The 20,386-nt window shown below is 38.4% G+C and overlaps 1 protein-coding gene across 1 annotated transcript in view; it reads left to right on the forward strand.

Annotated features, from left to right (window-relative positions):
• Positions 1–20,386, forward strand: part of Svep1 (sushi, von Willebrand factor type A, EGF and pentraxin domain containing 1) — a 165,084-nt gene that overhangs the window by 52,238 nt on the left and 92,460 nt on the right. Inside the window, exons 5-9 of the mRNA XM_013023225.1 lie at positions 3,214–3,372; positions 4,998–5,177; positions 14,843–15,022; positions 17,471–17,665; positions 19,883–20,001. Coding sequence (XP_012878679.1) covers positions 3,214–3,372; positions 4,998–5,177; positions 14,843–15,022; positions 17,471–17,665; positions 19,883–20,001 — 833 coding nt within the window. The remainder of the gene's footprint in view (positions 1–3,213; positions 3,373–4,997; positions 5,178–14,842; positions 15,023–17,470; positions 17,666–19,882; positions 20,002–20,386) is intronic.

Raw genomic sequence — 20,386 nt, forward strand, 5'->3', positions numbered from 1 at the left:
CAGACAGACAGACAGACAGACAGACAGACAGACAGACAGACAGACAGACAGACAGACAGACAGACAGACAGACAGACAGACAGACAGAAAACCTTAAGGATCATTTCCTTCATTTCAGGTATGTTTGTAAGCCAAATAGGATCATACAATTCATATGAGGTTAGGAACTGTGCTTGATTTCTTTTGGGCAGTACTGGTGTTTTAAACTCAGGGTTTGTGGCCTGGCAAGCACATGCTCTAACTCAAGGACCATTCTTCTAGCATTTATGCTCTGATTATTTTTTAGATAGGGTCTCCTATTTTGCCCGGGGCTGACCTGAATATTGATCCTCCAGTTTATGTTTCCCAGTATACCTGAGATGACAGGTATGAGATGACAGGTATGAGACAGCACTGCTTGCTTTTTCTGTTGATATGGAGTTAGAACATTTTTCTCCTGGGCTGTCCTGGAGCCATGTTCTTCCTCCCAATCTCAGCATCTTGTGTAGCTTGGATGCCAGGCATATGCCACTGTGTCCAGTGATTGGTTGAGATAGTGTCTCATGAAGTTTCTTTTTTTCCCCCAGGCTGGCCTTGAACTGTGATCTTTCCAATCTCTGCTTCCTAAGAAGCTAGGATTATATTCATGAGCCGCCAGTGCCCAACTTAAAATGTTCTTTTTTTTTTGAGACAAATTACAAAATGACTTTCCCTGTCAAGAATTAAATTTTTCTGGCTAGGGTTGGATGGATATGTAGTAGGAATTTAACAGATCCTCTCTCTGTGAACGTTTTCTGTTGTCTTCAGTGTGGAGCAATAAAAAATAACATTTCTGAAGCAGAAAGCTCTGAGAGGCCTTTAGTGCCTTCCCTGCAGCTACCCTGCAGAAACTTCCCAGGCTCTCCACAGAGCTGGAGAGAGTGTTTTCCCACATCCTTGCTAGTACTGGGTATTAGCATCTTTTACAAGTTGTCATGTCTAAAAGGAACTTTACAACTTTAGTGGGGGAGGGGGAGGATTGGGTTGGGGGGGGGGAGGCTGGGAAGGGATGTAAAGGGTAAACAAAGGAAGAGGCTGCAATACTTGATAAGAATTTGCCCATGTAATTATAACCCCTCTATACAGTATGTTCACAATAAAAAATAAAATTTTTTAAAAAAATGTAAATTTTCCTGCGGCCAGTGGCTCATGCCTATAATCCTACTCAGGAGGCTGAGAACTGAGGATTGTGGTTCAAAGCCAGCCCGGGCAGGAAAGTCCATGAGACTCTTATCTCCAGTTAACTACCAGAAAACAGGAAGTGGCACTGTGGCTCAGGAGGTAGAGTGCTCACCTTGAGCTGAAGAGCTCAGGGACAGCACTCAGGCCAAGAGTTCAAGCCCCATGACCAACACCCCCCCCAAAAAAAAGAATGTAAATTTAAAATGATACCATAGATGATCTTTTTTAACATCTTGAGTGAGTTTAACAAGTTTGTTGGTTATTTATTTTTGCATTTCTTATTTAGGAAATTTCCACCTTGTTCTCTGTCAACTTTTCTGTTGGAATATTTCTATCTTTCTCAGGTCTTCCAAAAATATATTTGATATTTGATATATTTTCTGTTTCTCCTTAAGAAAATTATATGTATATAATGTAAGTATAAAATTTTTCTGTATAGAACCAGGAATTTTAGTAGCATGATTATTGTCCTAATTAATATATTATATTATGAATTTTATTTCTTGATGTTATTTCTTCTATAGTTTTAGTATATTATAATGGCTTTGTTTTAGCTTTAACATTCAAGACCTGGATTTAGTATGCAGCATATAGTAGAAAGAAACATGTTTCTGGATCCCAACTGCCTGGGTTCAAATCCCCACACAGATGCTTATTTGCCGTGCAGTGTTGGGAAGGTTGTTCAGCCTCTTAAAGACTTAGTCTTTTCATTTTGAAATGAAATTATTATGTTAGCTATTTCATAGATTTTAAAGGAGAATAAAAAGATGATATTTATAAAGTATATAAAATAATCCCCGGGACTTAATAAATCTGCTTAAACCTGTAGCTGTGTTTAAACATGCTGTCAAATGCAGTTATCATATTCAAAGTATGTATGTGAAAATAGAACTAGTAAAATTGAGGAAATGAGTAAGATTGAGAGAGACCTGGGGGGAGTAACATTAATTGAGCTGCATTACACTCATATAATGACATGTTGAATTAAAACCCCCTTTAAAAAGCTACTTAAAGATATTTTTTTTAATTCTGTCATCCACTGAAATAACCTTAATCAGCAAGTCCCTCTAATCTTCATTTTTCTCATGTTTACAATGGCTATAAGGATACTAATAATGTTAATTCATATATAAATATTAATAACTTTGGGTATTACTTATTAACAGATGAGGAAAGAATGATTTATATAAAATATCAAACATACCTTCCCATGCCTCAGTTGCTACTCTTTTTTAATAATCAAATGTGTCCTAGTACTCTACTGAATAATTAATTGGCTTTCCTGAGCATGGCAAGTCCCTTTAGCTTCTTTATTCATGATTAAATCTCTTAATTTTGAGTTATTTTACAGATGTGTTACTCCCAAAGGATGAAGTTACAAATTCAAAGCCACATTGTCAGTACAGAGGAAAGATTTGAAGCAAGGTCAATTAGATTCTGCTTTTAATCTTTTTTTTTTCTCCTGTGAGCCTGGGAAAAGCAAAATCTTTTTTTTTTTAAAAGTTTTTTTTTTCTTCAAAGTGTTTCCCAAGTGTTGGATTATTTCCCTCAAGCCCTTCAATTTCTCCTCCCCCTTTGTCAAGGGCTTTGGATGAAAACAATGGTCTAAGATCCTTTTGCATATCTAACACAATTCTCTACTGGGAGCATGGGGTCACAGAGTGGAGATGAAGCTGCAAAGGACACGGACAGGGGCGGTGAAATGTGGACGGCGTAATAGTATCTGTTAAGAATCAGTGATTGCTCCAGTTACTTCATGTCTATTCCTATTTTGAATTTTTTCCCTCAGTCAGTCTAGACAGGCCCTGCTGTACTGTGTAACAGAAACTGAACCTCTATAGAACAAACAACGTCACTTTAAAAAAATGTTGGTTGTTCTCCTTGTTCAAATTGTATTACTATTTCTACACAAAGCTATTGTTTGGCTACTTTTCCCCCTACTTAGTTTCAAACAATTCAGTCACCACTTGATGTATCACATGAATTGAAGCGTGGCTGTTTGCCCACCCACAGCTTGCCCATCAGGAACCTACAAGCCTGAAGCTTTGCCAGGAGGAATCAGCACATGTATTTCGTGTCCTGATGAAAATCACACCTCTCCACCTGGAAGCACGGCCCCTGAAGACTGTGTGTGCAAGGAGGGCTACCGGGCATCTGGCCACACCTGTCAAGGTAAGTCTCCCACCAGTGGCAGACAGGAACTAGAAACACTAACTTCTAAGAGAGAAATAGTGGATTTTCATCCAATTCATTTGGAATGCTCTGTTTTATTCCCTTCTCCAATCACTAAGGGTGGGTTGCTTTGATAATGTACCTTTTTCCCCCACTAAACACATATCTTGCCCCAACACTGAGTAACATAGCTATGAACACTAAAGAATTAGTACTCTTTAAAAAAACAACAAGAATACAAAAGACAAATGCTACAAATTTAACACCAAATTTGATTAACAAATGAACTCAGCCCTGGTGGTAGTCAAATTCATTTACAAAATCTTATTTTCAAACCAGATGCCAATGGCTCACACCTGTAATCCTAGCTTCTCGAGAGAGAGAACGCTGATCCAGAAGGTCACAACTCAAAGCCAGAAAAGTGTGAGAAACTTTATCTCCAATTACCTAACAAAAAGACAAGCTGGAGGCATGGTTCAAGTGGTAGAGTAGCAGCTGAGCAAGCTGATGCTTTCACAAAACAAAGAAACAAAAAAACAAAGAAAATATAATTTCCTAAGTACTTCAATATTAATTGTGCCAAAATGAAAAAAAAGTTTAAATAATATATACCATGTACAAGAGTCTGTGACTCTTAGGGTTTGTAGCAAATATATTTTGCTAGACTTATTTGTCCATTAGTCCATGCTACCATAATTAAGGAGAAAAATATCTAATGACATATGAAAAATCAAGAACTCAGGGCTGACATAAAGAAGAATGAAATTTTATGTCACTTGCAAGAAAAAAAAATGGATGGATCTGGAAACCATCATAAGTGAAGTCATCCAGGTGCAGAAGGTCAAAGGTTGCATGTTTTCTCTCCTAGGTAGAGGCTGACCTAAGTGATATGTTATGTATATGCACATACAGTATCATACATATAATCAATCTGATTACAATATGGTATATGCAGGTGTAAAATACCGTACCAAAGCCCCTTTGAACGGTTCATGTATACTTTAAAGTTGCATATGAGGAAGATGAAACATGTCCTGGCTGGTATGTGGGTGCTAATGGGAGGGGAAAAGAGAGTGAACAAGAGTGAATATGGTCAAGATACTTTATGTTGTGGAGGGAGCTGTGGAAGTAGTTTGGGAAAGGGGTGGAGATGGAGAGTGATAGAGGGGGTGACTCTGATCAAGATACACTGCACCCATGAATGGACATGTCAGAATGGAGCCACCTTGTACAGCTAGTTGATAATAATAATCATCATTATCATCATAATCATAAACTAGGAGCTGGGATGTAGGTTAGTTGTAGAACGCAACCCGGCTCCATCTGACGCATCCAACAAACAAAACCCTTGAACATATTATATTTGTCCAGGTAAATATGAATATAAATAAGCTTTTTTAAGTTTGAAAATTATTTTTGCCTGTTTTTAAATTTAGTTAGAAGTCAGGACATAATAGTGCTCAAATGCAGTGTTCTTTTTCCAAGTAGTCGCTTAGAAATTCAAAGGTAGTCATTGGGAAAGCCGTGGGGAATTGAAATGCATGTCTTGCATGCCCCCTTAAACAAACCAGAAAGAATGCTGGTCCGTAGACAAAGGTTGACTTTGCTTCTGGATTTTATGTTAGTTGTCCACTGTCCTGCCCTGAAGCCTCCTGAAAATGGCTACTTTATCCAAAACACTTGCAAGAACCACTTCAATGCAGCCTGTGGGGTCCGGTGTCGCCCTGGATTTGACCTCGTGGGAAGCAGCATCCTTTTGTGTCTACCCAATGGTTTGTGGTCTGGGTCAGAGAGCTCCTGCAGAGGTATGCAAGCTGTCAGTTCTATGATGTATTGATCGCCTTGCTTGATTTTCTTGATCTAAAGTCTAATGGGCCAGTCAGTTCTTTGTTTCTTTCATTTCATACACCACAGACCACAAAAAGGGAAAAAAAATGACAAGTTTGTATTTAGAACTGCAAAATCCAATGGACTACATCCTCAGAACCTATGCCCTTCATATTACTTTGATGAACATATGATGGAAATGCCTGGTTGGGGAATAAACAGACGGTCCTTAAATTTCTAAGGACACCAAGATAAGGGGCCCAATTTTGGAATAGTTAAAGTGGAATTGGGGGAGGGACTAGATGCCAACTATGACCACATGGCTTGGAGAACCCACTGCAATGTCCTGCAACAGGAGCAGTCAATCACGTGGCATGTCTTTGGCTGTGTCCTGGGGCAGACAACGTACTACAGAAAGCTTCACATCTGCTGGAATGAGATCTCAAGGCACCCAGCCAGGCTAGTAGAAAAGGGGTCAGTGCTAGGGATGGGACCTGAGGCTTCACATCAAACACAGAGAAACAGAGCAATGCCTCAATGCATCTCCCCCTATCACCTCCAGTATCCATTTTCCTGTCCATCGTCATCACACAACCCCATCTTCTATAGCTTTACTTAGGACTGGAAGGAAAGGTTCCCTAAGCAAAGATCAGAGAGGAGCAGGCCAAGGAGTTAAAGCTTTCCATCAGGATCCCTGCCTGTGAAGCTTCTCAGTTCAATGTAAGATTTGAGACCTGAGTATATGGGGAAATTGTTGCTTCTTTTTTTTTAAGTTCAAAGTTAGCTGGGTATCTTGGTTGCTTTGTCTTATTGTTAAACTCTCACCACAACCCATGGGCAATACTTTTTGGCTGAGGATTTTGTTCCTCTAAGACTCCACAAGTTCACTGGATAAAAAAAAATTCTATATTCCGGTCTTTTCTTGGCTTCATACCCATAAGGAAAACTCAGCTCTAACCACCCGAATTGGAAAGCACATAAATATTTATCAGCTTAAAGAAAAAGAAAAGAAACTGGAGACTAAATACATTGAATAAAGAGTATTGGATGGAGAAGAAATGGATAGAAAATGGAATCACAGGGCTGGGAAGGTGGCTCAGTGGTAGAGAGCTTGCCTTGCATGCCTGAGGCCCTGGGTTCAATTCCTCAGCACCACATAAGCAAAAAGAAAAAAGCCGAAAGTAGCTCTGTGGCTCAAGTGGTAGAGTGTTAGCCTTGAGCTGAAGAGCTGAGGGACAGCACCCAGGCCCAGAGTTCAGGCCCCACCACCGGACCCCCCAAAAAGAAAGAAAGAAAGAAAGAAAATGGAATCACAGCAATGCAAAAGCAATTTCTGGACTAAGAACAAGCAAGTTTCTTAGAGATGAACCTTGAGGACCATTGATAATAAATGAAAAAAATTAACAAAAAAAAGAGCAGCTCTAGAAATTCATCTGAAAATAAAGCAACAATTCAGATGTAACAGAATGCCTAAACAATAAAGTAACATAAGAATAATCACAGGAAATACTTTCTCATATTATGGATTCAGAGAGAAAATGGAATACTGGGGAAGCAGTAAAGAGATCAAAGAATATATCCCCAAGCTGAAATTTGGAAAAGAAATATGTGCAACCGAAATCATCCATATTCCATTTAAAATCACTTAGTGAGTGCCAAAAATAATGATTAAAAACAGACCCGTGTCTGGAAATAATCTCAGTGAAATTTTTGAATGCCCTGGAAAAATAGAAAATTATGTCTGTCTCATAGTTAGAAATAACATTACCTACAAAAGGAAGAGAATCTGACTAACCTTTAGGGCATTGATTAAACATTTTGCACGTTGGAAGATAAGGGTCTATTTCTAGGAGTTCTGGGGGGAAATAATTAGATCCTAGATTTCCAGTGTCAGATAAACTACTATTTATATTCACAAGCAAAGATGTGTTCAGTCCTACCATCTCAGAGACGATCATCAGGCCAGGGGTACAGCTCAGTGGTATATGCTTACTTAGGATACATAAGGCCCTACTCCCTTTCCCAACCTGGGGACAAAAATGCATTTCAGAGAAAATTAAAGCCTCTAAAATATATTTCTAGCTGGGCACTGGTGGCTCACAACTGTAATCCTAACTACTCAGAAGGCTGAAATCTGAGGATGATGGTTCAAAGCCTGCCCCAGGAAGGAAAATTCATGAGACTCTTATCTCCAATTAACCACCAGAAACTGGAAGTGGCACTGTGGCTCAGAGTGGTAGAACCTTGAGTGAAAAGCTCAGGGACAGTGCCTAAGGCTCTGAGTCCAAACCCCACAAATGGCAAATATGTATTTTAACTATGTATATATATATATATGCATGTGTGTATATGTATATATATATATATATATATATATATATATATTCCTGTGGAGGAAACAATTACCAGTTCTACCTTTTCTTTCAATGTCTACCTTTTCTTTCAAATACCTCATGGTGGGGAGGGAAGAGCATTTTGTTTTAACGTTCCACTTATTCTTTGCCAACCAAGAGTGATATCCAAACCCTCCCTCTGTGCCCCCCACAGTTCAATCCCAAAGCTTGCATCCTAAAGCCATAAAAATGCAAGACTTTAGCCTTATACTAAAGTCATAAAAAAAAGCCTGTGCCTCTCAGGAAGCCAGCCATTTGCCAGCTTGGCCCCACTGCCCTGCCTTTGATCTTGGACCTCATAAAACTTGCACTATTGCCGGCCTCCTCAGCCTGAGGGCCTGGCCTCTGTGTGTACATGGCAGACGTGTCCTCTCTCATGCCAGCTGTGTACACCACGCCCAGCATGGAAGCACACTTGCCAGGTATGTTGTAGGATAAGAAATTTGTTTGGGAACTCTGACCTTACATAATTTTGGAAGGAGCTTGGAAGCAAAGGTCCAAAGGAGACGTTGAAGGGGCCAAGGAGTTGCTGACAGCCCAATGTCATGTCTTGCACTTGCTCAACTGTAGAATCTTGAAGGAGAGACTCTGGTCACAAAAGAGATCCTTAACTTCTGTGTAGCCCCACACATCTCAGTGGCACTGCAGCCCAGTGGGATGGGTCGTCGGTAGAAACCCGGAATAAAGACAGGCAGGGACAAAGTGGAAGGCACTGAGCTCCAAGAACCACTGGCTTTGTTTCTGCCTTCTGAAATGAACTGTGGATCCCTTTTTTGACCATCCCTAACTTGGGGCCACAAGAAGGGGATTCTGGCAAACAGATTTCTTAACCAACTTGTCACAAACCATCACACCTGGCCAGGCATGGTAGTACATGCCTGTAATTATAGCACTCAAAAGACCCAAGCAAGAAGATCACAAGTTCAAGATCAACCTGGGCTACACAGGGAATTACAGGCTAGCCTTGGCTACATAGTGAATTCAAGGCGAGTCTGGGTTACATATTGAGACCGTGTCTTAAAAAACCAAATTTGCAAGGAACTCACCAAGCACTTACTTCTATTGTTAATGAACTTATTATTTCAGCTAGACTATGAATGCACAGTAGCCCACAATATATGTTTTCCTCTCAATCCTTTAAGTCTGGGAAAAGAAGGAAATGCTGAATTCATTTAATGAAGGCATATAAATATATGATAAATATATGCATGGATGTCCTGCTCTTGTGTCATCTCATTAAAAAGCACGCTTATTCTCCTTTATATAATTTGGGTTGTTATTCTGACACACATAAAATAATTTGAATCGTAGTAGAAAAGACGCTATGTGGACCTACAGCATCAGTAGAGTTGTCCCAAATGCAGATACTTAGATCCTTCTCTTGCTATATCATTAATAGTTATGGATTTAATTCCTTGAGATGTTATTCTATGAAATATAAACAATTTTTTACCAAATCTAAAACATTTTTCTTCACATATTAACATCTCAAAAATTGGAATCCCTCTTACAGACTAAGGACAATAAATTGCTTTGTTAGTATTATCATTGTTTTAGTAGTGACCCATAAAATTGGAATGTCTTACAACTGAGTGTCTAGGGTTCTATAAAATATAGCAATTGGGCAGGGTTCATTTTGCCTTCGGACAATAGTTTGGAGAATATTATATTTTTAAAGGTCTTACTTATTATAAAATCAGAATAATTTTAATCACATCATTTTTTGGCGAAAGTCTTTGTAAGATTGAATTAGAAAGGGAAGAACAGCAGAAATGCAAAGCTTTTTTAAAAAAAACTTTATGTTACATGGTTAATGTTTTTGTCATTTGAGTAGTAATTGGTAGACTGGATTCTTATTTCCCTAGGCATTCTCCACAAAGCATTTCAGTCATTTTCAATATTTGAATTATGCATTTTTCTAAGCCATTAAGGGTTCTTTTATGGTTTCTGAACAATAACTATGTAGCAAACTACATCACAGTAAATTAAATTTTATGATATATTTTTCCTGAAGAAAAATGGCCCAGCAAGAGAAAGTCTGCATTTATTTTCAGCATTGGCTGCTATCACAATTTGATTAACAGGAAACATACCTAGAAAAAACCTTATTCATCTTTAAGTTGATAACCACAGTTTCTGTCTTTGTGTATTATATAATATATTGTTTGCCTCAAAGACCAAGCTTGTTTTTAAATTTTAACTATTTTTTCTAATATAATAAAAAATAATTGCACATATTTATATGTCATATGCATCATGTGTAAGAACCAGATCAGGATAAGTTGCTCTTTTCTAAAATGACTTTAAAAAAAAACACTTAGGAAATGTTTAAAATGAATGTAAGCTGGATTGTTTGTCTCATTAATGTTTTTAAAAATTAAGTTCAATATAAGAAATAAATAAGTTCCTCTTAAAAATAATAAATGTTCCTTGGTGAAATAAAAAGTGCACAATGTTTAAGAAATAAATAGGAATGATTACACATGCTTTGTTTTCCCCCAAGAGCAATGAAAGTTTATTAAAACCAGCATTTGAGAAGCAATATAATTTGCATCTGTCAGAGATGCCAGTTCTAATTTATTATCAGTACTTCTGAGAGATGCAAATGCAAATTGAAGATGCAATTTGCTTTGGGTTTGGCAAGCACAGTGACTCTTCAAATTGTTTATTGAAGCTAAAAGCAATTGTTTCTCAAGTTTATACATGTGAGTAATAAAACTTTCATCTTATTCCCTTCTTAAGCTAAACCTAGCTTGTGACATTGCCCTATACAGGATGCAAACCTTCAATAAAAGTCAAAATGTGAAAGACAAAGGGGTTTGATTTATTTTGTACTAGTGGTTGACTTAATCCCAGGAATAGAGGAGGCTAGGGTTTATCATTTTTATAATTTCATTTCTAATATGATTCTTTTCAAGAAATCAATTTTCTCAGAGTAGTCCTAAGTTTATGTTTAATTCACTCAATGTTTATGCTGTACTAAGGTACATAATTTGAGTGAATCCCTGTAGAATAAAATCTATCAGAAACTTCAGTTGACTATGAACTCAAATATATAGATAGATAGATATTTATGTCTATCTATATATGAGTAATCTGTAAACATTTAAGAATAAGATATTTAGAACATGCTTGGGATTTGGGATGAGAAATATAATTCTTTCCTCTTTTGTGCATTTGAAATTATTTTTTGTCGGTCATGGGCCTCAAACTCTGGGCCTGGGTGCTGCCCCTCGGTTCTTCAGCTCAAGGTGAGCACTCTACCACTTGAGCCACAGAACCATTCTGGTTTTCTGGTAGTTTATTGGAGATAAAATTCTTATGGACTTTCCTGCCCAGACTGGCTTTGAACCACAATCCTCATATCTCAGCCTTCAGAGTAGCTAGAATTATAGGCATGAGCCACTAGTTCCCTGCTCATTTGCAAATTTTTATAGTAGGAATAGATAGATAGATAGATAGATAGATAGATAGATAGATAGATAGATAGATAGATAGATAGATAGATAGATAGATTCAAGTACATAGTAACCTTTTTTTTTTTTTTTGTCGGTCGTGGGTCTTGAACTCTGGGCCTGGGCGCTGTCCCTCAGCTCTTCAGCTCAAGGCGAGCGCTCTACAACTTGAGCTACAGCGCCACTTCTGGTTTTCTGGTGGTTTATTGGAGACAGGAGTCTCACAGTCTCTCCTGCCCGGGCTGGCTTTGAACCGCGATCCTCAGATCTCAGCCTCCTGAGTAGCTAGGATTACAGGCATGAGCCACCAGCGCCCGGCTACATAGTAAACTTAAATCACCGGTAGAATTTATTCTACAAGCAACTATTCAAATTTTATAACTTGGTAAAGTATAAACATTGAGTGTTGAGAGTAAACTGATTTTTTTTCTTTTGTAGGGATTTTTGTTATATGTACAGTGTTTGATGCTTGTGCACTATAAGCTATCAAAATTTGGTGTGGTGGCACACACCTACGATCCCAGGACTCAGGAGGCTAGTACAGGAGCACTGAACTACCTAGCAGGACCTTGTCTCAAAATAATCAAAATTAATAACTGTGCCCACCTGCTAGCTTATGCTTCTGATAGCAAGCATGCCCAACTGATGGAAAAGATGCATTTTCCATGGTCTAGACAGTATCTCATTCTCTTTGATCCTCCCTCTTTTTTTAATTTTTCCTTCTCTCTGTCAAGAGACAAAATTGCCACAAATTTAATTAGATATCCAATTGACTTTTATTTGTGATTCATTTTTCAGAGAAGGCTGCATTCCGCAGAGTAAGATACGAGTTCCCTCTATTTAGGCAACCATCAGTACAACAGAGTTTATATGGTGAGGATAAGGAAAACAGAGCAAGAGGGAGAAAACACCTGATTGGTTGACATACATTTATTTCAGGCCACTTTTTCTTTTCTTTTTCTTTTTTGGTTAGGGTTAAAGCAGAAGTGAATCTCTTATGAACTGATTCAGCTAGACTAGAATCTCCTGTTTCCAGGAAAAAAAAAAACTGGTGTGCTGAAAGAATCTATTTTCTATAGTCTTGTTTAAAATGTGTTTCATTATGTGGTATTTCGCACAAGGGACCCCATGTTTTTGTTTGTTTGGCTTTGGTCTATCGGGTGACCCATCATAGTTTGGTTTAACATTTGTAACTATTGACGACTCCTCATCTCAACTACTGTGCTGGCCCATCTTCTTCCTCTTCTTCTCTCCTTTCTCTCTACCACCTACCCCTTCCCTTCTCTGCCTCTCCCCCTCCCATGTCCTCTTTTCTTTCTCCCTTGTTCTCCTTCCTCCTTTCTCTGATTGAAAATCCTGGTGGGAGTAGAAAGGAAATGTAGAGAATGTTTAAGCACTTTGAGGTGATTTTCTACAAGGACCAGCACATCATAGATAAGAATCTCCAAGTCTGGTGCAGCTGGCTAATGCCTGTAACCCTAGCTACTCAAGAGGCTGAGGTCTAAGGATCATTGTTCAAAGTCAGCATGAGGTAGGAATCTGTGAGACTCTTATCTCCAATAAACCACCAGAAAACCAGAAGTGGCACTGTGGCTCAAGCCTTGAGCAGAAGAGTTCAGGGACAGTGCCCAGGCCCTGAGGCCCAGGCTCCATGACTGAAAAAAAAAATCTCCAATGAGCATAGACATTCAGATGTTGTCTTGATCATTTATATGTATAAGGAAATCACAAAGGGCTATGCATGTTATATTAGAGAGAGGGGGAGAGAGAGAATATTGAATACATAATATGATTGAATACATCATATGATACTTTAAGGAAGCTGGAGGTTTTCAAGAAGCAAAATGGTAGAAATAATGATTTTGGAATGCAATAAGGAGCAATGAAGATGCCTCTCTGACCCCTATGTCCTTTATTGTCCATAGGAAACAATTTGATTAGGGTAAAAAATGGTATTTTAGAATATGAGGGGACTTGCTGAACACTGATCCATTTTTAGGGGCAAATACAAGAGACAATAGGTTTAAATTTGGGTCACAACTGTGTGGAATAACTCTGGTAGGTGAGAGATGACCTTTGAGGCTTGGGCATCCCAAGATTTCCTGAACAGGAATATAGGGCATTATAGAATTCATTGAAATGGCCTTGAAGACATGATGTGGATTTTGGTGAGCTGGTAGTGAGGGAATCTTGACAGGAGAATCTAGAGCCCATATATAATTTGTAACCATGTACTGGAAGGAACAGTAGTTTCTCTTTGCCTCTTGTCACCTCTCTGATGTGATGTTGAGGATAAACAATCAGAAGTGGTAGAACTGGGGAAATTCTGGTATCTAGACAGTACATGGAACTTCTCAGTTTGGTAGTGTTTAGGCTGGCTGACTGCTTCCTCATGGTCGATTCAAAGAAGGTCAAGTAAGGAAATGTGTAGCCAGTTTTATCTGCTGGCTTCTCAGACCAGAGGATGTGATCCCAGGTTATATGTTCTGCCCTTGATCAGGGTTGGAACACATACAAATTCCATGAGCCTGAGAGAGAAGAAAGAACTTTCGTTAGAAAATCAACATAGGAAAATGGAATCAATGCTGGGTGGAGAGAATTAGGATTTATGATTATACTGATATCAAAGACTAAAATAGCAGTGTCTTGAGTCACCTACAGGTATTCTGCTCATCTAAAAGGACAACATAAAAACTGGCATAATAGTTCCATTATCATCAAAGACCAAAGCTTCTTTTTTTAATTCTATCATCTTAGTGCATGATATGTTTTCTATAAAATTATATTATTATGCTTAGATATTATCCTTCAAATCTGTATATGGAGATACAGAAAGAGGAAAGGGTGAAAGTAAAGAAGCCCTCTATGTATTGAAGTAGTCTCTTCCTTTCAAAAGCTACACAATTTCCATCATAGCTTACTGGCTTTCGTTAATTCCAATGGAGGCAAGGAGTTATAATCTTATAGCTCTATGTATCCAGGCTGAATAAAGCTGGCATGAATAGCTATTGATTGGGCACCTCACAGTCTGCCACTATAGCAAAATGTGAACCGATATTAAGATTACCATCTTAAACTAAGATTTGGCAATAGATGTATAGAAAGCTGGAAGGATCAGGGTTAAGATAGGACAGTGGAATACTGGAATTTTACTGTAGAAGTTGGCCAGCTTTGCAGAGCCAGGATACACCTGATCATGAATAGTCTGGAAGCATCTATCCTGGGAAAGGTTTCTTGCCTTTTGCTGAAACACATCCTGGAGAATCATAGCAGCTGTGGGCTGCAGTTACCCCCCTTTTTCAACTACCCACAATATACAGCCATCATTGCCCATTTAGGGCCAGGTCCCCTACATAGTTTAAGTTCCCTCTTACAGGTAGAACGCTACCCATAGGGACATTGTTTGGACCCATAGGGACATTGTTTGGGGACTGCATTTAATAAAACATAGATTTTTTTTTTTTTTTGTCGGTCGTGGGTCTTGAACTCTGGGCCTGGGCGCTGTCTCTCAGCTCTTCAGCTCAAGGCGAGCGCTCTACCACTTGAGCTACAGCGCCACTTCCGGTTTTCTGGTGGTTTATTGGAGATAGGAGTCTCACGGTCTCTCCTGCCCAGGCTGGCTTTGAACCGCGATCCTCAGATCTCAGCCTCCTGAGTAGCTAGGATTACAGGTGTGAGCCACCAGCGCCCGGCTAAAACATAGATTTTTAATTACCCCATAATAATTAAGAAATGATGATGTATTATTATCACTTTATTTAGCAAATGATGTTCATTTTTTGCATTTTATAATAGTGAGAACATGCCCTCGTCTCCACCAGCCCAAACATGGCCAAATCAGCTGTTCGTCAGGAGAAATGTCCTACAATACCACATGCTTGATTGCCTGTGATGAAGGATACAGGCTGGAGGGAAGTGCCAAGCTTACCTGTCAAGGAAATGCCCAGTGGGATGGCACGGAACCCCGTTGTGTGGGTAAGTTCCTGGAAGGGGTAGAGCCTTGGGGTGACCTGCCTCCTTCTTTCTGAGTTCTCTAAAGACCATAACTAAAGCCTGGTTTGACAAACAGTATTGTAAATACGTAGACCACTACATTGTTCCTTCCATCTAGTAAAAGTATTTCCATACTGAACTCAGTTGTCCAGCTCCCTGAAGTCTAGAGCTTCAAATGGCAATCATTTTTTGGGGGGGGCGGTTACGGTCGTGGGGACTGAACTCGGCCTGGGTGCTGTCCCTCCGCTCTTCAGCTCAAGGCAAGTGCTCTACCACTTGAGCCACAGCGCCACTTTCGGCTTTTTTTTTCTGCTTATGTGGTGCTGAGGAATCGAACTCAGGGCCTCATGCATGCAAGGCAAGGGCTCTACCACTGAGCCACCTTCCCAGCCCCGGAAATCATTTTTAGCTTAAACTAACTTAGGTAATTTTTTTTAAGTAAATGCTGGCCAGGCATGCAGGCACTATCACTGTAGCTACCATATCCTAACTACTCCAGAATCAGACATTCCCAGCAAAAGTTAATGAGATCCTATCTTATAAACAAGCCAAGTTAGTAGAGCATGCCAGTAATTACAACTACTTGGGAGGGAGAGGTATAAAGGACCCTGGCATAGTTAGTGACAAACTAAAAGCAAAGGCGTAGGGTGAAATGGCTCAAAGTATTTTCCTAGCAAGAGGAAGGCTCTGAGTTGAATCCTCAATATTACCAAAGAATGAAAAGCAAAATGAACCAAAAAAAAAAAAAGCAATTACTATTGAATCCCTTCCTTGCTTTTTTAAACATGATCCACCTTTGCCTTACTGAAAGAGCATAATTGTGAACCTTAAAACTACTTATATTATTAAGAGGAAAAAATAACAAAACATGTAATTCAAAAGCTAAAAAAAGAACATTGAGAGAAAGACGTATCAGTCATATGCTTTTTACAAAGCACAATTTAAAAGTAAGTAAATGTGAAAGTAAGATGTCATAACCAAATATGTAAAATTCTAAGGGTTTAAAAGAAATAAGAAGCTATAAATTTGTGTATATAATGTGAAAGCTATTGAGATTATAATTTCTAAGGAAATGTAAATTCCCAAATGATTCAAGAAAATAGTGTAAACTCATATGTTTAATTACTTTCCAAAGGGAAAGAAAAATAGGATTATTCTTCCAAAATTGACTGAAGGCTTAGTGAGAGGGGAATTCTTTTGAACTTTTAAGAAATAGTAATACTCCTATCCTATAACTTGATTGAAAGAATGGAAAGCTCTCCAATTCAAATTACCAAGCTATTATTATTTGACACTTGACAATATGACCAAAAATTTGATAATCTATAGACTAATTATATGAGTAGCTATAATAACAGTCCACAGAGTTGATCAATACTAGGCCCCATTCTCTGGTCTGTAAGTAGGAATAATATTACCCCTTCTTATCTAGAACTGTAGCCAATACATATGACATGCTTAGAGCAATGTCCTGCATATAATAGTTATTGAATAAATGGTAGCTATTATTGCATGGGAAATACAACTGAAAATGTAAGCAAAAGTGCCAGAAGAATCTCTACCCTAACCAGTAAGTGTGCACCAGGGCACATTCACACAAGTATCTTGCATTCAGACTTAGTCTTGGTTTGTCTGCATTCCACCTAATCTATTTTCTATTCTTTATCTATATTGAAGATAGCCTTAGGGATCAAGGCCTTAGGTATAGCACAGTGAATTTAGGGAGGGTACAAATACTCTTCTCATTAGATACTAGCTTAAAAATAGCACTAAGAAGCTCATAAAATAAAATTTGATTGTAGATTATATCAATCAATTCCTGAAAGACTCAATTTACTACTACTCCTTTGTAAAATCTACAAACCAAATGAAGATGCTTCAAGCATATGATAAAAGACATGAACAGCATTGATTAAATGGTCAAATTTCTCAAGATTTTCATAGATTGGCAAAGTAATGAGATAATTTAAAAGATGTAATTCCACACGGTACACAGTGTACCAAACATACAGTGTCATACATAATTATTTTATGACTATGTCAATCCCATGTCAGTGCAATTTTATATTTCTTTAAAAAAAGAAAGAAAGAAAGAAAATAAAAGCTAGCTGGGCACTGGTGACTCATGCCTGTACTCATGCCTGTAATCCTAGCTATTTAGGAAGCTTGAGATCAGAGGATCACAGTTCAAAGCCAGCCTGCGCAAAAAAAGTCTGTGAGACTCTTATCTACAAAAAACTACTCAGAATAAGTGGGAAGTGGTGCTGTGGCTCAAGTGGTAGATCACTACCCTTGAGCACAAAGAGGCTCAGGGACAGCTCCTAGGCTCTAAGTTCAAGCCCCAAAACCAGCTCCCCAAAAAGGCTGTAAAACTGTAGCATTTCTAGTTTGGGGGAATTCCAACAGCATTCTCTTATTTTCTTCTACTAGAAAACTATTGTCCCACCTTTCAGAAGCCTAAAGGTGTCATCTTAAACCCCTTCAACTGTGGCAAGCAGCCAGCCAAACCTGGGACGCAATGTCATGTCGTATGCCGCCCAGGATTCGTTTTATCAGGAGTCAGAGAAGTGAGATGTACCACTTCTGGAAAATGGAGTGCAAAAATACACACCACTGCATGTAAAGGTAGGTCTCTACATTGCTCAGGTGAGAAAGCCGAATTCCTAAGCAATGCCATGTGAGTATGGCATAGGAGTGAACCTCTTTGCAGATTTTGCGATAAACTGGTAGGTATTTCCCTAATATAAATTATGAGGCTTCTGGTTCAATTGGTGCACTTAAAAAATCTAATAAAATACCAGGTAAATGCCAGTAAAAATAGAAAAATAAGGATAAAATTAGTGCTGAAAATCAGGTACATTTTTCATTAGGAGATAAAAATCTTTGGGCACTTTTAAATCCATCTAAAGTAAGCAAGTCTGGATTTTTTAAAAATAATAACTAGTACCTGGTGCTGATAGCTCATGCCTATATTCCTAGATCTCCGCAGACTGAGATCTTAGCTATAGAAAGATTTAAAGCCTTAGTCTAGAGACAGTTGTTGAGTATTAGGTGAGCACATTTTCATTATTCTTAGTAAAAATTTCAAGGTACAACATTAATGCAAACATTTTAAATAGATTTCCAGAGAGGAAGGAAAATTGCACCCCAAAACACAAGTATCAGATTCACATTATACATATTTACAATTCTAAATACCAGCAGGAAATGCAGCTATGCCTACAGCTGTATTTGTAGAGAAAATAAATATAAACTTAAAATTCCAAATTCAGCCAACTATCACAAAATATTGAAAAATTAAGTACTTTGTCTCAGTGTCCGAGTGGATATGCCACTGTGCATCTTTGGAGAGGGAAATTGTCCAGGATTAAGTCTTGGAAGAAAAAGAAAATATAAATAACATAAAAATTTAAAGAAACAAGAAGATAAGAAATACAATGAAGGGGCTGGGAAGGTGGCTCAGTGGTAGAGTGCTTGCCTTGCATGCATGAGGCCCTGGGTTCGATTCCTCAGCACCACATAAGCAAAAAGAAAAAAGCCAGAAGTGGTGCTGTGGCTCAAATGGTAGAGCGCTAGCCTTGAGCTGAAGAGCTGAGGGACAGCGCCCAGGCCCAGAGTTCAGGCCCCACGACCAGACCAAAAAAAAAAAAAATACAATGAAATCACTTCAGATATGCACATTTGCAGGTTAATGTAACATAGCTTAAAATAAAGGATACATTAGATCACGTAGTAAGAGCCTGGCTCTTTTACAGTATATGTGGCTCTGTATACTGTTGAGACCTTTAATTTAGTATTTGTATTGTGAAGTTTCACACTACAGAAAGTATCATTGACTTTAATTTGTTGTTTATTTTGACAATGTGCTCTAAGACTGTTAATTAATCCAGCTTGCTAGCTTTATTTTCAAGTGTAATTTCTCTTTACCACAGCCGTCATGCATTTCTCTACTGTATATTTCTTTTGTTTCATTCTAAAAGATTTAATAAGCTCCTATTATATGTTATTCACTATATAAGAGTATGGATAAGATATACCCCAACCTTCAGAGAACTTCTATTGGAGGAGAAAATTAAATTTAAAAATGATATATTGAATGATGACTGGAAAGCACAAAAAGCTGTGGAGATTTTGGAGATGAACACTTTAGATGATTGGGTAGAATCAGAAAAGGCTTCCTGAGCTGCAGATTTAGAGAGGAAAAGTAGCTATTATGGTATAGAAGAAAATATTTATTTATTTATTTATCTATTATTTATTTATTTATTTTGCCAGTTGTGGGGCCTGAACTTTGGGCCTGGGCACTTTCCCTGAGCGCTTCAGCTCAAGGCGAGTACTCTGCCACTTGAGCCATAGCACCACTTCTGGTTTTCTAGTGGTTTACTGAAAATAAGAGTCTCATGGACTTTTCTGCCCAGGCTGGCTTTGAACCATGATCCTTAGATCTCAGCCTCCTGAGTTGCTAGGATTACAGGCGTGAGCCATAGAGGCCAGCTGGAAGAGAATATTAATGCAGACAAATAAAAGAACATGGGGAAAGGCTCAGGAAAGAGGACCATGGCAGCTTTCACAAACTTTCACAAGCTTCCTCCTCCTTTGACAGCAATTAGCAGGGAGAGAAAGTTCAGGAAGATAACTGTAAAAACAAGCTAAGAGTTCAGCAGTTACAAATGTAATAATAAACTATCATAAACTATGGAAGGTCATTATATATTCCAAATCTGTAATTGATCCTTTAAAAATAAATCACCATATTAATAAAGCTGGGGATTTACAACTTTCTTAAGAGACTTAATAATACATAATCAAGATACTGATTGATTTATGTATTTGGGGGACCAGATGTGAAGGCTCCTCAGATCAACTGTCCCCAGGACATAGAGGCTAAGACTCAGGAACAGCAAGACTCTGCTAACATTACCTGGCAAATCCCAACTGCCATTGACAACTCAGGAGAAAAGGTAATGTTTGCATAAATAATTGCATCCTTTTCAAATGGATTCTACATATGCTATGCATATGCTTGATAATGAATTTTATCCTATTTTAATAATGATAAAACAATATTCCATACTGTGCTAATTCATCTCAATGTTGCATCTAATAAGCACAATCAGGCCAGGCACTGGTGTTTCACACCTATAATACTAGCTACTTAGGAGGCTGAGATCTACAAATCATGGTTCAGAGCCAGTCTGAGTACACAAATATGTGACATTTTGTGTGTGTGTGTGTGTGTGTGTGTGTGTGTGTGTGTGTGCAGGCCAGTACTGGAGCTTGAACTCAAAGCCTGGGCACTGTACCTTAGTTGTTTTTTTTTCATTCAAGGCTGACACTCTACCACTG

This window comes from Dipodomys ordii, unplaced genomic scaffold (genome assembly GCF_000151885.1).
Source record: "Dipodomys ordii isolate 6190 unplaced genomic scaffold, Dord_2.0 Scaffold67, whole genome shotgun sequence".
NCBI classification, from domain to species: domain Eukaryota; kingdom Metazoa; phylum Chordata; class Mammalia; order Rodentia; family Heteromyidae; genus Dipodomys; species Dipodomys ordii.